The sequence below is a fragment of the Artemia sp. Qi Xiang Cuo genome, chromosome 13 (assembly GCF_049724085.1).
Source record: "Artemia sp. Qi Xiang Cuo chromosome 13, ASM4972408v1, whole genome shotgun sequence".
Classification (NCBI taxonomy): Eukaryota; Metazoa; Arthropoda; class Branchiopoda; order Anostraca; family Artemiidae; genus Artemia; species Artemia sp. Qi Xiang Cuo.
In genome coordinates this window covers 39,716,503-39,733,887 of record NC_142806.1, presented here as the reverse complement: position 1 = coordinate 39,733,887, position 17,385 = coordinate 39,716,503, and the positions used below count along the sequence as shown (strand labels likewise).

Below are 17,385 nucleotides of genomic sequence, written 5' to 3'. Positions count from 1 at the left end.
AGAGAAAAAATCCTTCTTAAAACGCCTGTATGCTTCCCAATAACCAACACTATATGTAAACAATGGGCAAAGTTTATAACTTACAGCCCTTCCCCTGGGAACTCTGGGGGATCAAGTCATCCTCACACACATATTAATTAGATTTTCGACTATGCTGAACAAAATGGCTATTTCAAAATTGTGATTGGCTGACTTCTGGAAAATTGGAGTTGCCGTCCAATTTTTTGGTCACTTAAAAAGGGCACTAGAACTTTTAATTTCGGTTCAAATGAGCCGTCTCGCGATATTCTGGGACTACTGTATCAATACGATCACCCCTGGGAAAAAAAACAAACAAATAAACACGCATCCATGATCTTTCTTCTAGAAAAAATTTACAAAATTCCACATTTTTGCAGATAGTAGCTTAAAACTTCTACAGTAGGGTTCTCTGATACGCTCAATATGATGGTGCGTTTTTCATTAAAGTTCCTTGACTTTTAGGGGTTGTTTTCCTTTTTTTTTTGAAAATAAGGCAAATTTTCTCAGGCGCGTAACTTTTGATGAGTATAACTAAACCTGATGAAACTTATATATTTGAAATAAGCATAAAAATCTGATTCTTTTGATGCATCTATTGGTATCAAAATTCTATTTTTTAGAGTTTCGGTTAGGATTGAGCCGGGTCGCTCCTTACTTACAGTTCGTTACCACGAACTGTTTGATCAGTAGCACTGAGCAAGATTAAAACTTTAAATGAGCTGGCTTACATTTATAATCGGAGATTGAAAGGTTGACTCATTTTATTCGGGTTATATTTTGCTTATTTACAATTGTGGTTCGGTTTTAATTGTCAATGAAAAAGTGGTCCCAATTTTGAATAAAGCAAAGAACGACAAAAAATGTTTAGTAACCTAATTTTAGTAGGCATTGAATATGCAGGAAGCGAACAATTGAAATACCACGATTCGTGTTGAATTAAATCAACCAAAACCTTGGCAATCAAGCTACAAGACCCAAACAAGAGCAATTTAAAAAAAAGACAAAACATAGCGTCATGACTAATTTCTCAAGGCTAAAGTCAACTGATATTCGGGATTATGTTGAAAACAGTCGAGTTAACCTGTGGCGGGGTGTGGCAATAAGATCAAGGTTGAGTGCCTCTAAAAAAAAGGAAAAAACAAACAAAAAACAGAAGTGATAATTTGGTTCTAATCAAAATTAAATTAAATTAGAAGAGCCGTCAGCTTTTTTCTCCGTTTTAATTAATACCAGATTAACTATCTATTTTTATAATAGAATTTCCGTGGGTTTCGTATCTAAGTGAAAATATTTGAGACATTAGCGTTTGAAAAATCATCAGCTTTTTTCTCCGTTTTAATTAATACCAGAATGACTGTGTCGTTTTGTAAAAGAATTTCCATGAGTTTCGTATCTAAGTTAAAATATTTGAGACACTAGCGAAGTGTTCTAGGGTAATTTAGGTGTAATGATAATACTCGATTAACTGCTCTTTTTTTTATTTTCTTCTGGGGCACTGTGGATCTTGAGATTTTGGCCTCAAACAATTAGTTATTTTTTCTTTACCTTCTCTGCTGGGATATTAACTTATTTTGCTGTTTTTAGAGTAAAATTTAAAACTGCAGGAATAGACGTGTTCACTCTAAAAAAAATTACTAGGAGAACTGAAGAAGGAAAGGGAAAGGAACAGAAGTGAATAACTACTAGGTAATAAGTGAAGTTGTAATTTTGCTTAGAAATTTTCGTGAAGTTGTAATTTTGCTTAGAAACATTACTTAATGAATAACAAATATTCGTAGCGCAAGTTCGAAACTTTGGTTTATTTATTACCATACATCCATCTTAGGTACTTTTTGCTTGCACCGTTGGGCAAACCTGTATACTACTATGACATTCATAAGAAAACTGAGTGATTCGGCGTGATGATGGTATATCTCCTCTGTACTTGGATGATTTGCCTCATTTTGATTTCTTCTTTAGTGCCTACCGTTAAAGATATGTCTGACCCTATCCTTATTAATTTTATCTTCTCTGCTAGGATGTTATTTTATTTTGCTGAAATCTGTTTCAAGTATTATTTTTGTGTGTACGTGTTGGGAAAGTAAGATTTTAAAATTGCATGAATGGGAGTTTTCACTAAAAAAAGTTACAAGGAGAAGGGAAGAAGGAAAAGGAGAAGTCAATAACTACTTGGTAATAAGTGAAGGTTGTATTTTTGCTTATAAATTTTGGATTTATTTCTGTGGGAGGCGTAAAATGTATGTCTAAAGAAGAGCTGTTGTCTAATTAAAAAATAAAATAATATTGAAGTTTAAAGTGAGATTAAACTTGAAACGATCAAAAAGAACTCCGTAGAAGAGAGGATTTCTACTCCAATCCGCCACTTAAATACTGGAGTAAAAAAAATATTCGTACTGCAAATTTGGAACTATGGTTTATTTATTAGGATACACCCATCTCAGGCCTCTTCTGTTTGCACTGTGGGACAAACCTGTAGACTACTACGACATGCCTAAAAAAGTTGAGTGGGCGTAATTATGGTGTGTCCCCCTGGTGCTTGGATGACTTGCTTTATTTCAATTTCTTATCTAGTACCTATCTTTGCCAAAATGTGAGAATATTCTAGCAATATACAAAGTAATATAACCCACATCAACTTCTTTTTATGTTGCGTGTATTCCTGTTAAGTGACCCGTTAAAAAATTGTAAATATTACATACATTTTATTTGTAAAAGTTATGCATTTCTGATCTAAATAACCTTTTAGTTGATACAAATCCTATTGGCACGAATTATTTTTGTGTTACATTTCAAAAACTAATTTGAATGATTTCGAAAGTGTGATTAGTTTTGTATAAAAAAAACTAATCTCTAACTAAAAATATGTTCACGAAAAATGTGCCTAAAGATTTTCTTTTAGTAACTATCAACAGTGTTCCTTTTTACCATCACAGCATGGAGTATTCCTCTTATTCAGGTTAAAAAGTCAGCAATAATTTGCTTCTTCCATCCATGTGCAGCATCAAACCACAAAAATTGTTAAATAATGCCTCTTCAGCTCTGACCTTTTGAAAGTTACAAATATCTTAATTTTATGTTTCCTTTAATTTTTAGTGATTAGTTTTAGACATGATCACTTAAGCATATCATTGAAGTATTTATTGAGATCACCTTGCGGCCAGGGCGTTCGCCACGGTTTGTGATTAGATAGCCACTTGTTTCGAGTGCAATGACTTGCGGAAACAAGATCGCCACTAAATTGGTATACTGCAATCGTCAAAATTCATATCAAGTTCCTTAAAAACCATCCTATCCTTTTTGTGGTTTGACAAAAAATCACATTCTTGTACAATTGGTATAATCATATTTTCATTCATATTTATGGACCGTTTAAACGCTATTGATATTTCCACGTCCCCTATCAAAAGATCTGAAGTTCTAAAATATGATGTTTTTTCTCATGCTCCTAGAGTTTCACTTTTGTCATTCATTTTTATTTTATTAATTAGTTTTCTCTATCGTACTTAATATATATGACAGTCGTTTATCATTTAAAAAAATTGGTTTTGAAATATTAAAAAGAACAAAAAGCAAAGTTTGTATTTCAGTTTAATATCTTGATTGTACTACTTGATTAATTACAGCACTGATTTCAAATTCATAAATTTTAATTCAGAAAAAAATCTGATTTGGTTACAAAGCCATTGGTTCGAGTCATAAACATCATATCGAAGATGACGCTGGTTTTCAATGTAGTAATCTTTTTAGTACGCCTTCCAATTACTCTTGGTCTCTGCGATATGGTACATAATTACAGAGCAAAAATCTTGAAAAAAACGTCAAAAGCATTAACAGAAGCCATGTTCATTTTTCTTTAGTGTATGATTCATTGCAAATGGTATAACTGGATCATTGAACCAGCGACCGTCAACCTTTGATTTCTTATAAAACATCGTCTGTTGCATCTGAACACTCTCCTTCTTGGGATTCCAATTTAAATGTTTTTATTCATGTTGCAAAAGGAGATCCATAATTTTCTTTTTGAAAAGAATTCCTTTTAAGGAAATTTTCACCCATGCGAGCCATTCGAAAAATTCTTTTGAAGTTTAACTGCTTAAGTGAAATTTAATAAATGGATTTCGCCGTGTGGGGTCGTCGATGGGATTGTTATTTTTTCCCTACGATAGCGCGAATCAGATTTTTGTTGCAAAACTATGCAATGTTTACATTAATATGTCATTTGGGTTCTATGCTTATGAGATACTTCCTATTGGATTTGTTGCGGTACCCAAGAAGGTTGCACAATTTAATCTGTCTTATTAAACATTAGAGACAAAATTTGTTTCTTTCCTTTCTGAAGTTGAAAACAAAAGCAGAATTTATTCTCTGTTCCTTAGAATTTTGAATGATTATGTATTTTACATCATCCACCTGGGCTAAATTTGTTCAAAATTGAATTCCTCTGTTGCGGGATGACATTAAAAAAAAGTAACGAAATCTCAATGGATCTAATACATTGTTTCATTTAAAATAAATTGTCAACGTTGTAGCAAAAAACAAACATTGAAATTGTAATGGTTGATTCTTTTTAATAATTTGCCCTTATAACGCAAGCAAACAAGTAGATGAAGGAGGCAATTTGGGGTACGGCGCTCTGCCAGAAGTCTCATCCTTTTTTTCGTATTGTCTTTGATATTTACGTAATCTGTCTGTTTTGTTTTTGAAACCAGCCCCCCCCCCCCCCCTCCAAAAAAAAGAATCATGCACACTTGTTGGGATTAAAATTGGTCAACTCTATAACGTATTACCTCGATGACCAGGTTAAATACATACATGTTTGTGCATAAATTATATCCTGGCATGAGTCATAGACTACTTGAAAACCTAAGTTTAGAGCAACAAAAAGCAATCCAAATCTTTGGTGATATTCTGTCACTTTCGATTTAAGCATAGAATTTTTTGAATATCTTGCGTTGCCAACTAACCCTTTAGCTATTTCTTTTTCAGCGCTTTGCACAGGCTCGTTCGCAGGGGCGGATCCAGGATTTTTTTAGAGGGGGGGGGGCAAAATAGGTCGATACGATAAACTTACGTGCTGAACAAGTTTAATTAACGCTAACTTGAGTTGATTAAGGAAATAACACTACTTTAGACTACGCTAGGGGGGCGCCCCCCCTGGATCCGCCACTGCTCGTTCGGAGATTTTGTTTCGGGGAAGGGCTAAAATAGGAAACTTTAACATAAGTACCATCTATTCTCGATGGTGGCTTGGGATCTCTTCTTCAGCAGACTGTTGTGTCGATCAAAACGATCTTCGGCGGACGCGTGCTACCCATTTAAGTTATTGCACTTTGATTATGTCGAGGATGGCGCGTTTGACCTTGAGGTTTGGGAAGCTTGGTGCTAGAGATTCTATTCTAGTTGGTGATGCCAGAAATACATCGCAGTGATTTTATTTCCAAGACAGGGGGCGGCAATGGTTATCTTTTGTAAGCGTCCGGGATCCACGGGCATAGATGGTAATAGGGAAGAAGATCGAGCTGAACAGTCAGTCTCGCTTCGAGAGTCTTCGACAAGTTCTTGTTCCCTTCAGGTGGGCATTAGAGATTTAAACCTGATTCTTGATAAAATGTAAAAAAAAGGAAAACTACATAAAAAAAATAAATAGAAAAAGTGACTAAAATATTGAATCTTATCGGGGGAGGGGGTGTGTACAAAATTCAAAGCAAAATCTTGTGTTTTAGTACTTATCTATACTGTTGTTTGTTATCATTTTTGTCACCAAATTTGAATATCACAACTTTTGAAGATTTACTAAAATATATAACTAGAATATATAATAATTATCACTAGTTTATTTCTTTTTTTAAATTACTTTTCGACCTAAATTGTCTCTTATTAATCCTTCGCTTGCCTTTAATTGTTTGTGAAGAAATTATGCAAACATAATTCATTGAATCTATACTAATTTATATCTTCGATATATGCATTGAAAATAATTTTTTCCCTTTTGGTTTATTTTAAAGCAAGATAACTTGAAGAATAGCAGAACATGATGAAATAATCTCAAAATTTAATATAAAAATATAAAAAAAAGATGCCGAAGAGAATGTTTGAATTTAGAGAAATTTCTGCCTAAGAAGTAACATAACGGTTAGAAACAGTTGTTTTATTTATTTTTTTCATTATTAGCTTGCATTTTATCGTTTGTTTAACGTGATTGCCTTCTTCTCGGTAATGCCTTGAATAATAATAACTCGAGAGTAGATTATGAATTTAGAAAGAACTTCAGGAGTGTATTTAAAATTTTCACTACAAATTTTAAATATCATCTAGACCTTAGAGTTAAACCCTACTTGTGACTTATCATTTAATATTATAGGATCACATGTCAGAAGTGAACGAAAAATGGTCACAAATTGACGATGAAATTTGGGCCAAGGTCATTGTTATGGAAAGAAATAGACGAGTAGCCAAAGCATACGCTCGTGCTCCTGTCCTTACAGTCAATGGTTCCGACGATGGATTTGATGGCTACAGGTAAGGAATCCACAAATATTGCTTTAATATTTTTACGATTTTTTTTATAGTCGTCAAAAAGCTTAAAGAGAACGGAATTAATTCTTTAGTAAAATTCAGATATTTAAGCGAATGAAAATTGTACCAATTAAGCAGTACATCTTGAAGAAACAGGTTGAATTGCTTGATTTGTACAATTCATCTCTGGACATATGAACATTCATCTTTCTCTGATAAACGATCTTCGGTGATCCCTTGAAAAAGCTTAGTGGTGCATTATAGCCACAATGTTACCATGGGGCCACAAAGGACGCAAATAGACTGGAATTTTCTGTAAATTAAAATATTTTCTGCAGCATAATTTTTTCATCTTTTAATATTAAATTTTAGCGGTAGAGAATCCCACCTCTCTTCCCGTGGTAAAGACATAAATTCAATTTTTCTGTTGCAATATAAAATATGTATTTTTCTTATGAGGAGTTAAATTTATGTATCATTACCAGCTGGCTCAATTAATTAGATTTCGCTCTGACTTTTTTAATGCTCGTTTTTATTCACTAATTGCTTGACTAAATAAGCTGGAAGATTTTTAATACATCACAAGGACAGGTCAAACACTTATCTTCATATTCTTTTTAAATAATCAGGTATAGGTCAAAGATTAGGTGCAATTATTCTCTATAAATAGCCTACTTTTTGTAAGAAGATAATTACATGTTACTAGCAGGGACGTAATTAGCTATGGGACAGGGATGGGGGACAACCGCCCCTCCCACACCTCGTTTTTCTCCACTCCCCCAGACCCCAGTCCCTCCCAGCTGAAATTTAGTTTCTTCCAAAATCTTGTTAAAACTAAGATAAACCTGCATAATTCAAGCATTAACAGAAACTGATCGGTTTTTTAGTACATGTTTACCTTTATACTACTATAAATTACCTTTATATAGTACTCTAAAGAACCTTAAATGCACTTTTACAGTACTAAGTAGCACCTTTATAATTTCTTATATTTTCATACACATTACCAGTTTTTTTCTGTTTCTGTGTTTTTCTTTAACAAAGTAATTTTATGATTTTATTTCTTTTATTTCAAACTCGGTTTCTTAAGCCATGGTTCAGAACAACTTTAAAAAATTAACTATAAGTACTTGCAGTTACATGCAGTTATAACAGTATAAAACTTGTCTATTGAAAATAATTTTGCCCCAAATGAAATAAATGTGTTTTGTAGTATTTTCTATATTATCTTGTATTTTCATACTAGTTAGTAGTTTTATTTTAATGTGTCCTCCCTTTCCCCCCACTGGAAGAATTCTTGTATATTTTCCTGGCTTAAAGGCAGGAATGTTTTTTTAAAAGCTAAACAACATCACTGGATATGTGCTTTAAGAATCATAAATACTGGTCAAACCCTTTTTTTATATAGAAGCACTGAAACAGATGCATATAACTGCAAAGTGCGGTACTGTTCTGTTATAGCGCCTATGTTAAGTTCTTCATCTATGTAGAACCTGTTTCTCTGACTAATCCTAATGTAATATCACGAAATATGATTAAAATATAATATTTTAGAAACTTTATATTACTTTAGAAACAAATTTGGGCTATATATTTGCACATTGGGGGGGGGAGTAAACTATAGCGGATATGCATGCAAAATGTGTTAGGAACAATTATTCTGCATATTATGCCGTAAGGATTGTTTTCTAACTTCAAACTGTTCTAATACTTTAACACCACCAACTTAATGTGCAAATATATAGCCCAAATTGTATATTTCCCATCTATCATGTCACTTGTCTTTGCCTTGTCTCACACTAGGCTGAAAGAAACTAACGAATAAACCGGTTCTACAGTGCGTCAATGGATAACGAACTTAATATAGGCGCTGTAACAGAACAGTACCCAAAGTGCTAACAGTTAATTTTGGAAAGTTGTTCTGAACCATGTTTATTTTAGGTTTCATTTATTCATTTATAGTAATCTTTAGCTTGTTGAAGTTTTGACTTCTTCATATTACTTTATTTCCAGGGGCGTAGCTCCATCATTTTTATTGAGGGGGCAAAAAATTTCCACATCCAGAGAGTCAAGGGGCATGGGCTATATAAAAGCTTTTTTCCAATTTTTTGGGGGGGCAAATGCCCCCCTTGCCATCCCTAAACGACGCCACTGCTTATTTCTACCTGTTTTAGGTTTTAATATGGCTCTACTATTCTCTACAGAGATTTATAAAACTATTAAAAATTATCATAGACAGCGCAATAGCGCCGCCTAAGTAAAGAACGATGTTGGCACAAAATATTATTTATTTTTGGTTCTTGGTCTTAGACCAGGGCACTTCGTATCGAAGGAGTTGTCGTAAAAACTTCGAAAAGGGCTCATTCGATTGGAAATTGGAGTGGCTTGTGCCCTTTTTAATAGTCGAAAGTGATTGGAAGGCAACTAACACCCCTTCCAGAACAACCATTTCCCCAAACACATCCAATAAAAATTTTTAGATAGCCATTTTGTTCAGCGTAGTTGATTTGTAGATAGAAGCTATGTTTTTGAGGAGGTCACTCCCCCACAGCCCTCAGGGAAAGAGTTGTAAGCTCTACCCTGGGGGCATATAAGGTTTTTCCAAAAACTGTTGTCATAAAAACTTCAAAAAAGGCTCGTTTAATTGGGAATTCATAGGGCTAGTGCCCTTTTTAATAGTCGAAACTGATTTAAGGGCAAGTAACTCCCCTCTCACGCACACCATTTCCCCAAACACATCATTCGATAAGTTTTTTTTTATATAGGAAATATTGTTGTAGAAACTTCAAAAAGGGCTCACTTGGTTGGAAATCGAAATGGCTATTGCCCTTTTTGATAGTCGAAAGTGATTGAAAGGCAACTAACACCCTTTCCACGCCCACCATTAATCCAAACACGTCCAATACAAGTTTCGAGATAGCCATTTTATTCAAAGTAGTTGAAAGGTCCGGAAATTATATCTTTGAGGATGACACTCCCCCCACAGCCCTCAGGGAAAGGGTTGAAAAAGGGCTCATTCGATTGGAAATTCAAAGGGCTAGTGCCTTTTTTTAACAGTCGAAAGTGATTTAAGGGCAAATAAACCCCCTCTCACGCCCACTTTTTACCCAAACTCATAGAATCAAATTTGCGAGATAACTATTGGATTCAATGTAGTTAAAATTTTTAGAAACTAGAACTTCGATGATTATAACCACCATAAAATCCCTTGGGGCAGTGGCTATAGTTTATTCTCTTGGAGCAAATAAGCTGTTTATAGATAATGATGCTGTAGAAACTTCAAAAAGGGCTCATTCGATTGGAAATTAGAAGGGCTTGCGACCTTTTTAATAGTTGAAAGTGATGGGAGGATAACTCAACACCCCTCTCAAAGCCACCATTTCCCCAAGCAAATCCAATCAAAATTTTGAGATAGCCATTTTGTTCGAAATAGTTAAAAAGTCTGGAAATTATGTTTTTGAGGAAGACACTCCCCCCAAAGCCCTCAAGGCAGGGGTTGTCAGTTATTCCTTGGGGGCATATGAGGTTTTTTTTTATTATAGAAAGCTTTGTCATAAAAACTTGAAAAAGGAACCATTTCATTGGAAATTGAAATGGGTTGTGCCATTTTTAATGGTCAGAAGTAAGTGGATGCCAAGTTACCCTTCTTCGACGCCCACCGTTTTACCAGACTTATTCAGTCGAAACTTTTAATAAGAAATTTGGTTCAACGTATTTGAAAGGTCCGGAAATTATGTCTTTGAGGATGAAAACCCCTCAGAGCCCTCAGGTTAAGGGTTGTAAGTTATGCCCTTGGGCCTATAAGGTGTCTATAGAAAACGTTGTCGTAGAAACTTCATAAAAGGGCTCATTCTATTGGAAATTAAAAGGGCTAGTGCCCTTTTTAATAGTCGGAAGTAAATGGAGAGCAACTAACCCTCGTCTCACGCCCAAAATTTCCCCAAGCATATCCAATCAAAGTTTTGAGATAGCAAATTTCTTCAACGTAGTTGAAGGTTCTGGAAATTAGGTCTTTGAGGATGACAGCCCTCCCCCTCCCAGCCCGCTGGGTAAGGGGTGTTAGTTATGCCCTGGGTGCATATAAGGTTTCTTATTGAAATCTTTGTCTTAGAAACTTCAAAAGGGCTCATTCGATTGGAAATTAAAAGGGCTAGTGCCTTTTTTAATAGTTGAAAGTGATTGGAGGGCAACTAACCCTCCTCTCACACCCAGTATTTCCCAAAACACATGCAATCAAAATTTTGAGATAGCAATTTTCTTCAACGTAGTTGAAAGTTCTGGAAATTAGGTCTCTGAGGATGACAACCCCCCGCCCCGCCCAGCCCTCTGGGTAAGGGTTGTAAGTTATGCACTGGGGGCATATAAGATTTTTATTGAAATCGTGGTCGTAGAAGCTTCAGAAGGGCTCATTCGATTAGAAATTAAAAGGGCTAGTGCCTTTTTTAATAGTTGAAAGTGATTGGAGAGCAACTAAGGCCCCTCTCACGCACACCATTTTTCCAAACACCTCCAATCAAAATTTTGAGATAGCCATTTTGTTTAACATAGTTGAAAGTTCTGGAAATTAGGTCTTTGAGGATGACAACCCCCTCACAGCCCTCAAGGCAAGGATTGTAATTTATACTCTGGGGGCGTATAAGGTGTTTATAGAAAATTTTGACGTAGAAACTCAAAAAGGGCTCATTCGATTGGAAATTGAAAGGCCTAGTGCCCTTTTTAATAGTCGAAAGTTATTGGAAGGCTTGACGTTTTTATAGTAAACATCGATGTGGGTACAATGTATTATTATTTTTTTCTTCTTTTTTTTTCTTTTTGTTTAGAACAGGGCACTTCGTATCGAAGGAGTTGTCTTAGGAACTTCGAAAAGGGCTGATTCGATTGAAAATAGAAAGTGATAATAGTCGAAAGTGATTGAAGGGCAACTAGTCCCCTTCCACACCCATCCTCCCATTTGCCTATTATGTTTAAAAACTAAATGTTGCCTTAAGATTAAATCAAAATGCACTGTGTTAATGCAATTAATACAGTATAAGGCATCTCAGCAGTATCCCAAGAACGACTGAGGGTATTTTATGTTCAAACTATCGGGGCTATTTCTGCTCTTAAAATTAACCAAATCAAAATAGTGTAAGTGTATCCAAGCTATCAAAGAAAGTAAACAGATTTTTTTTGCGAATGGTATCAAGTTTTCTATTTCAGGTCAACTAGAGGAGGTATGAAACTAAATTAAACACTACTATTTGTCTCCAAATTTTAAAAGGGTGTATGTTGTTAAAAATTGCTGGAAATTTTTCTCCAGAATACAAATAGCAGGCAAAACTATAAAGTCTTAAAAAAACAAAAGATTTAAAGAATTATTTTCTTTTTCCCTGAAAAGACTATGTCAATATAAAACGAACAGAAATTAATTAAAAAAACTCCACAAAATAAGTTTTTCAAAGAAAAGTAAAGAACCCCATTAAACCAAAAATGAGCAGGAATAAAATTAGACAATCTACCAAGCGTGAAACTACCACAAATCAGCATCGATAAATAAATGAAACCCAAAACGAACAGAAATTATAATAAATAACCGAGTCAAGATAACCAATAAATAACCAATAAGATAACAATAAATAACCGAATCAAAACAAACAGAAATTAACATGATTAGGGCTCAAAACTCCTATGCCATCCCAAGGCCATAACATAATTTGCACTTTGCTGGAAATGAATGTGCATGGCAAACAAATGAATGTGCATTGTCAGTTTAATATACATATAGCCTACTGATATTTAGTAATCAAGTCCATATGTTCTGGCCTTGGAATGACTTAGGGGTTGGAATTTTTTGTTCTTAAATATGATGGATTTGTTGTTATACCTTTCGACCAGATCGCGCCATTTTTAGGGTGGGGCTCTTTATATTTTATATGTCTTTTTTTATGCTAGTAACTTACATATTTAAAATCACCATAAAAGTTGGATTCTTTTTATTTTAATTATAAACAAGATATTATAACTTGTTAAGCATAATAGTTTTGAAAGGAAAATAGTGTCAAATAATTAAACATACTATAAACCAGCATGCTCAATTTTGGATTAGGATATTGGATGATTAAGTTATAAATTTTTAAGTGTTTTTGATTGACTTAATTTTGCTACTTTGTTAGACTTAGTTAGAAAGTTAATAAAGCATATCAGAATTTAATTGAAATTCAAACCAATTAGACCCATGCTTAAGAACTTTACTCAGTCGAATGAAAGGTTTTGGAAGAAGAGCTCAAGTTCAGCAAACGTCTCGAGTGTGTTCTGAGCAATATTCAGAAAAATTCTCGAGTGTGTTCTGACAAGGAGTACCAAAGCTACTGCTAATCAAAAATGTTACTCCAAACTTGTAGCTTTTAAATGTTATAGCTTAATTACTCACAAAAATTATCGAGGCTATGGGCATACTTGTGCCTAAACAAGGCATTGATATGTCGGGTGTTCAAATCATTCTGAAATTTTTTTTTTGCTGTCACACAAATAAAAACACGTTTATTTCAATATTCTTATAAATTTATTTTCTTAGAAAAACAAGTCAGAAATTGTGGATGGATCCTAGAATCTTAATGGCAGTTTTGTAAGGATCAGAATTAAACAGTGGCGGTTCTACGCCTGGGCAGGTGGGGGGGGGGGGCAGTTACCCATCAGTTTGTCTTACATCTGACATAATTTCCTTGTATTTTATATTTTTATACTCCTATGGTACACCTTACCCCCCTTCCCAGATTATGAGGCATAAAACCGCTATTGGAATTAACGGGGGGGGGGGGGGGTAAAAAAATTTCAAAACGCATAAAAATTGGGTACTTGAGTATTATGCAATAACCACTCGAGAAGTGAAGTTTGGTGAATGCTAATGAAATAAAACAAAATATCATGAAAATATAATCGTTTAGAAACAAATTTGGGCTATATATTTGCATATTAGAGAGGGCTATATATTTGCATATTAGAGGGGTGGGGGTAAGGCATAGCATATATAAAATAAAAGTTCAAAATAGAGATAACATCTTTTTTAATAGACAGTGTATAATAAATTTCACAAAAAATACCAGATATTTCGGTCACATATACAGTGACCGTCATCAGTAGTAAAAATGAGTAAAACAGTATATTTTGAACTTTTATTTTATCGTCATGGAAAGGCAGTGTGGTCTCCGAAATTATCTACGTCATAGCATATATTAAATACGTAGCCTAACCTAGGTACCTCCCCCCCTAAACCCCAAAAAACTAAAGTTTAAATATTGTTTCCGAAGTGAGAATCCCTTTTTTTTGTCTAGCGACTGAAAGGAATTACCAGGTAACGCCTATCTGATCTTTGCGATTCTCGAGCTGTGGTTATTGTATAATATGTAAGTGCCAAAATTTGTTTATATTCATTTTTGTTATGTTTTGTACGAGTCGACAAACATTTCGGGAGGGTGGGGGGTCTCTCCCCCTTCCCTTCCTCTGAATACGGTCTTGGGTGTATCATATCTCCTGTCAAAACAAAAAAAAAAGGCCAGCGGTAAAAGCTAGTTTCAAATGGTGGGAAAACCCAATCTAGATTTTTGAGCTAATTTCAGCTTTACACTATTTATTCTTGAGTATTATAAACAAATTTCACTAATAAATTTGTCAAGGAATTTTGTAGCAAAGGAAATGCAAATCAAGCAACGGTTTTCAGTGTTCGTATTCAATCGAATACACGCAAGTGAAGTTCACAAACTAAGCTCATGGAAACTGTTAGTATTTTCTTTTAAAGACTGTTATCTTCCGGCCCAGAAAATATGGAAATATTCTTTTCATATAATCTTATAATATTTCATATAATCTTTTCATAAATCCTTTTTTATTATACGGTATGTAGGCTAATCTAAATAGGAGCACACTAGCAAAATTCAATGCTGATAATTTAATCAAACATTTCATGGTAACGAACTAAGTAAGGACGAGACTCGGCCCAATAGTAACCGAAATTCTAAAAAATGGAATTTTATAATTATAGATGCATCGAAAGAATTTGCTTTTTACGCTGATTCCAAATATATTAGAAGCATTAAGTTTAATACTACCCATAAAATGTTAAGAGTCCCAGAAAGTTTGCCTTATTTTCGAAAAAAGGGGGGAGCATCCCCCAAAACTCATTGCATCTTATTGAAAATCGACTATGGGATTCAGCTTATCAGAGAACCCTACTGTAGAGGTTCCAAGGTCCCTTCTGGAAAGATAAGGAATTTATTATTATTACTTTTTTGCCAGAATAAAGATCATGGGATGCGCGTTTATTTCTTTTTTTACTTCCCAGGGATGATCATACTCAACCAATGGTCCTATAAAAATCGGGACAAGGCTCATTCAAAAGGAAATTAAAATTTCTAGTTCCCTTTTTATACGACCAAAAGGACTGGATGGCAACTAGACCCCTACTACGCCCCTTTGTTCCCCAAAGTCGGCCGATCAAAATTTTGATTTAGCCTTGTTGTTCAGCACAGTTGAAAGGTCCAATAACTATGTTCTTGGGGATGACATAACCCTCCACAGACCCCGGGAAAAGGGCTGTAAGTTGTAAAATTTGCCCATTGTTTAAATATAGTAATTGATATTGGGAAGTATATAGACATTTTTGGGGAAGTGGTATTTTTTGTGGGGGGATTTTCCAGTTATGAACAGGTCTTTATTTTTGAATAACTTAATGAGATGTTCTCTCCTTTTTAAGGTATTCCAATGCCAAATTTAACCACGAAGTCTCGTTTCCAGCAAGAGCGGCTCCAACAGTAACATTGAAATCCATAATAACAGAAACAAGGTATTTGTTCAGAACTGTGTCAACTAGAGTCTGCAGTTGAAGGTAGAAGTTTTGAGGCTGGTTATCTGGCTTGCTGCAGTCTGGAGTATAGGCTTAGAGGACCGTGGTGTTGATCGGCGATTCTTTCTTCTTATCATAATCAACCGTTCTGATACGCACTTTAGGTATTTTTTCGGAACTGTGTCAACTAGGTTCTGCAGCTGCATATATAAGTTTTCAGGCTGGTGATCTAGCTTACTGCACTCTGGTGCATAGGCTTTGGTGATCGTGGTGTTGATTGGCGATTCTTTAGCTTCGGGGTCGGAGTTGTCAACTTTGTTAAAGGAACTCCATTCGAGAAATTATCAGTAGCGCCGGAGGCGGTAGCTACAATAGACTGACACTATTCGGTTACCCAGAACGCGGTAGTACAGGCTCTCATTTTGCTCATTTGTATTTCATGTTTATTCTAAGAGGAAGTATGATTTTTTGACTATATTCAGGAGCCTCCTCCCCTTGGTATGTGCCGTCTCCTAGCCAGAAAATACCCTGTATATCTACAGGAGGTTCCCCTATCTGCCGCCTGCGGACGCACTGAGTGACCTCAGGGGACATGTTCCTTTCGACGAGAACGAAAAATTTGCTATCAATTAAAAGCCTAAATACATTTTTCAAATTTTCTTTTTTGTTAGATTAAAAAAACGCGTTGTAAAGCACATGAAAATAATAATTTCTCCGATTCTCGGGAAATTATCCGTTTGATTGAAGCTACAACTATTGACTTGTCGCAAAATCGTATGTTTCTGAGGTAACATAAGTCTTAAGTGTATCCTTTTTTTTTCTTTTGTTTTTTTTTTGTGAGAATGTACTTTTGACCAAGCTTGGTATATGAGGCTCCTCAGTAATTACTGCATTAATATTATATTTTTAGGATTGGTTTGAATGGCTTTGACAATCCCATGCGGGACCCTAAGACAGAAGAGATAAAAAGACACATTGGACAGGTAATTCTAACTAAATTTTATTTAATATCTAAATCGAAATGTGCATGTTTTCTTTTATTTCATTTGCTACTACGGGAATTGCTTTTTCCGCTTCAACTTTTAATGTTATTCCTTACTTAAAGACATTTATCCGTGTCTTGTGGTGTAGAAAAGCGCCAGTACCTGTCAAATAGGTACTTTCGTAACAACCGGCGAACTATGTGAAGAGAACCGGACATAAGAAAAGAAGAGGCAACTTCTGCGAACAAAACAAGGGACTATAAAAAAGGAAATGCATTGTAGATTCGGGGCAGAGTTCCTCGGTATGACAGCTTCAGAAGGGAAAAAAGGGGACAAAGGTAAATGCAATTTTGAGGTCCCCGAGTTGTAAAATACTGATTTCTGAAAGAAGAGAATTTTCTGGATATTAGTAGCCATCTTCAAAACAACATTTTTATGATTACGAGACTTGGCGAAACCCTTCACATGGAAGACCTGACAGCAATTATTTAAATAAACCTGCGTTGTTCTAAATGTCTTTTTTATAATCTTCTGCATATTAAAAATAGTAAGCCTTATTGACGTATAAAAATTAAACATATTTTAATATTGAAAATGTGATTGAAATTCTTGGATTTACATAAATATGCGTGGGGACATTCTGCAAGTGGATTTAAAAAGAAATTAAATAAAAAAAACAAGTTTTTTAAACTGAAAGTAAGGAGCGACATTAAAACTTAAAACGAACAGAAATTATTCCGTATTTGAAAGGGGCTGTCCTTTCCACAACGCTTCGCTCTTTACGCTAAAGTTTTTTATTGTTTTAAAAAATAAAGTTGTTAGACAGAGTAAAACTTTAGCGTAAAGAGAGAGGCGTTGAGGAAAGGACAGCCCCTTTCATATACGGAATAATTTCTGTTCGTTTTAAGTTTTAATGTCGCTCCTTACTTTCAGTTTAAAAGACTTGTTTTTTTTATTTAATTTCTGATCGTTTTTTAGTTAATGAAGCTTTTATTTCGGCTCACCGTCATTGATTAAGTAAACAAAATTTGCATAAAAATTTTACTT

At 34.7% G+C, this 17,385-nt stretch overlaps 1 protein-coding gene across 5 annotated transcripts in view; it reads left to right on the top strand.

The window, feature by feature from the left end:
• Positions 1-17,385, top strand: part of LOC148945269 (uncharacterized) — a 120,578-nt gene that overhangs the window by 57,215 nt on the left and 45,978 nt on the right. For all 5 annotated transcript variants that reach the window (XM_089099570.1, XM_089099571.1, XM_089099567.1 and 2 more), the window contains exons 3-4: positions 6,383-6,540; positions 16,266-16,338. In XM_089099570.1, the coding sequence (XP_088955696.1) occupies positions 6,383-6,540; positions 16,266-16,338 (231 nt within the window). The remainder of the gene's footprint in view (positions 1-6,382; positions 6,541-16,265; positions 16,339-17,385) is intronic.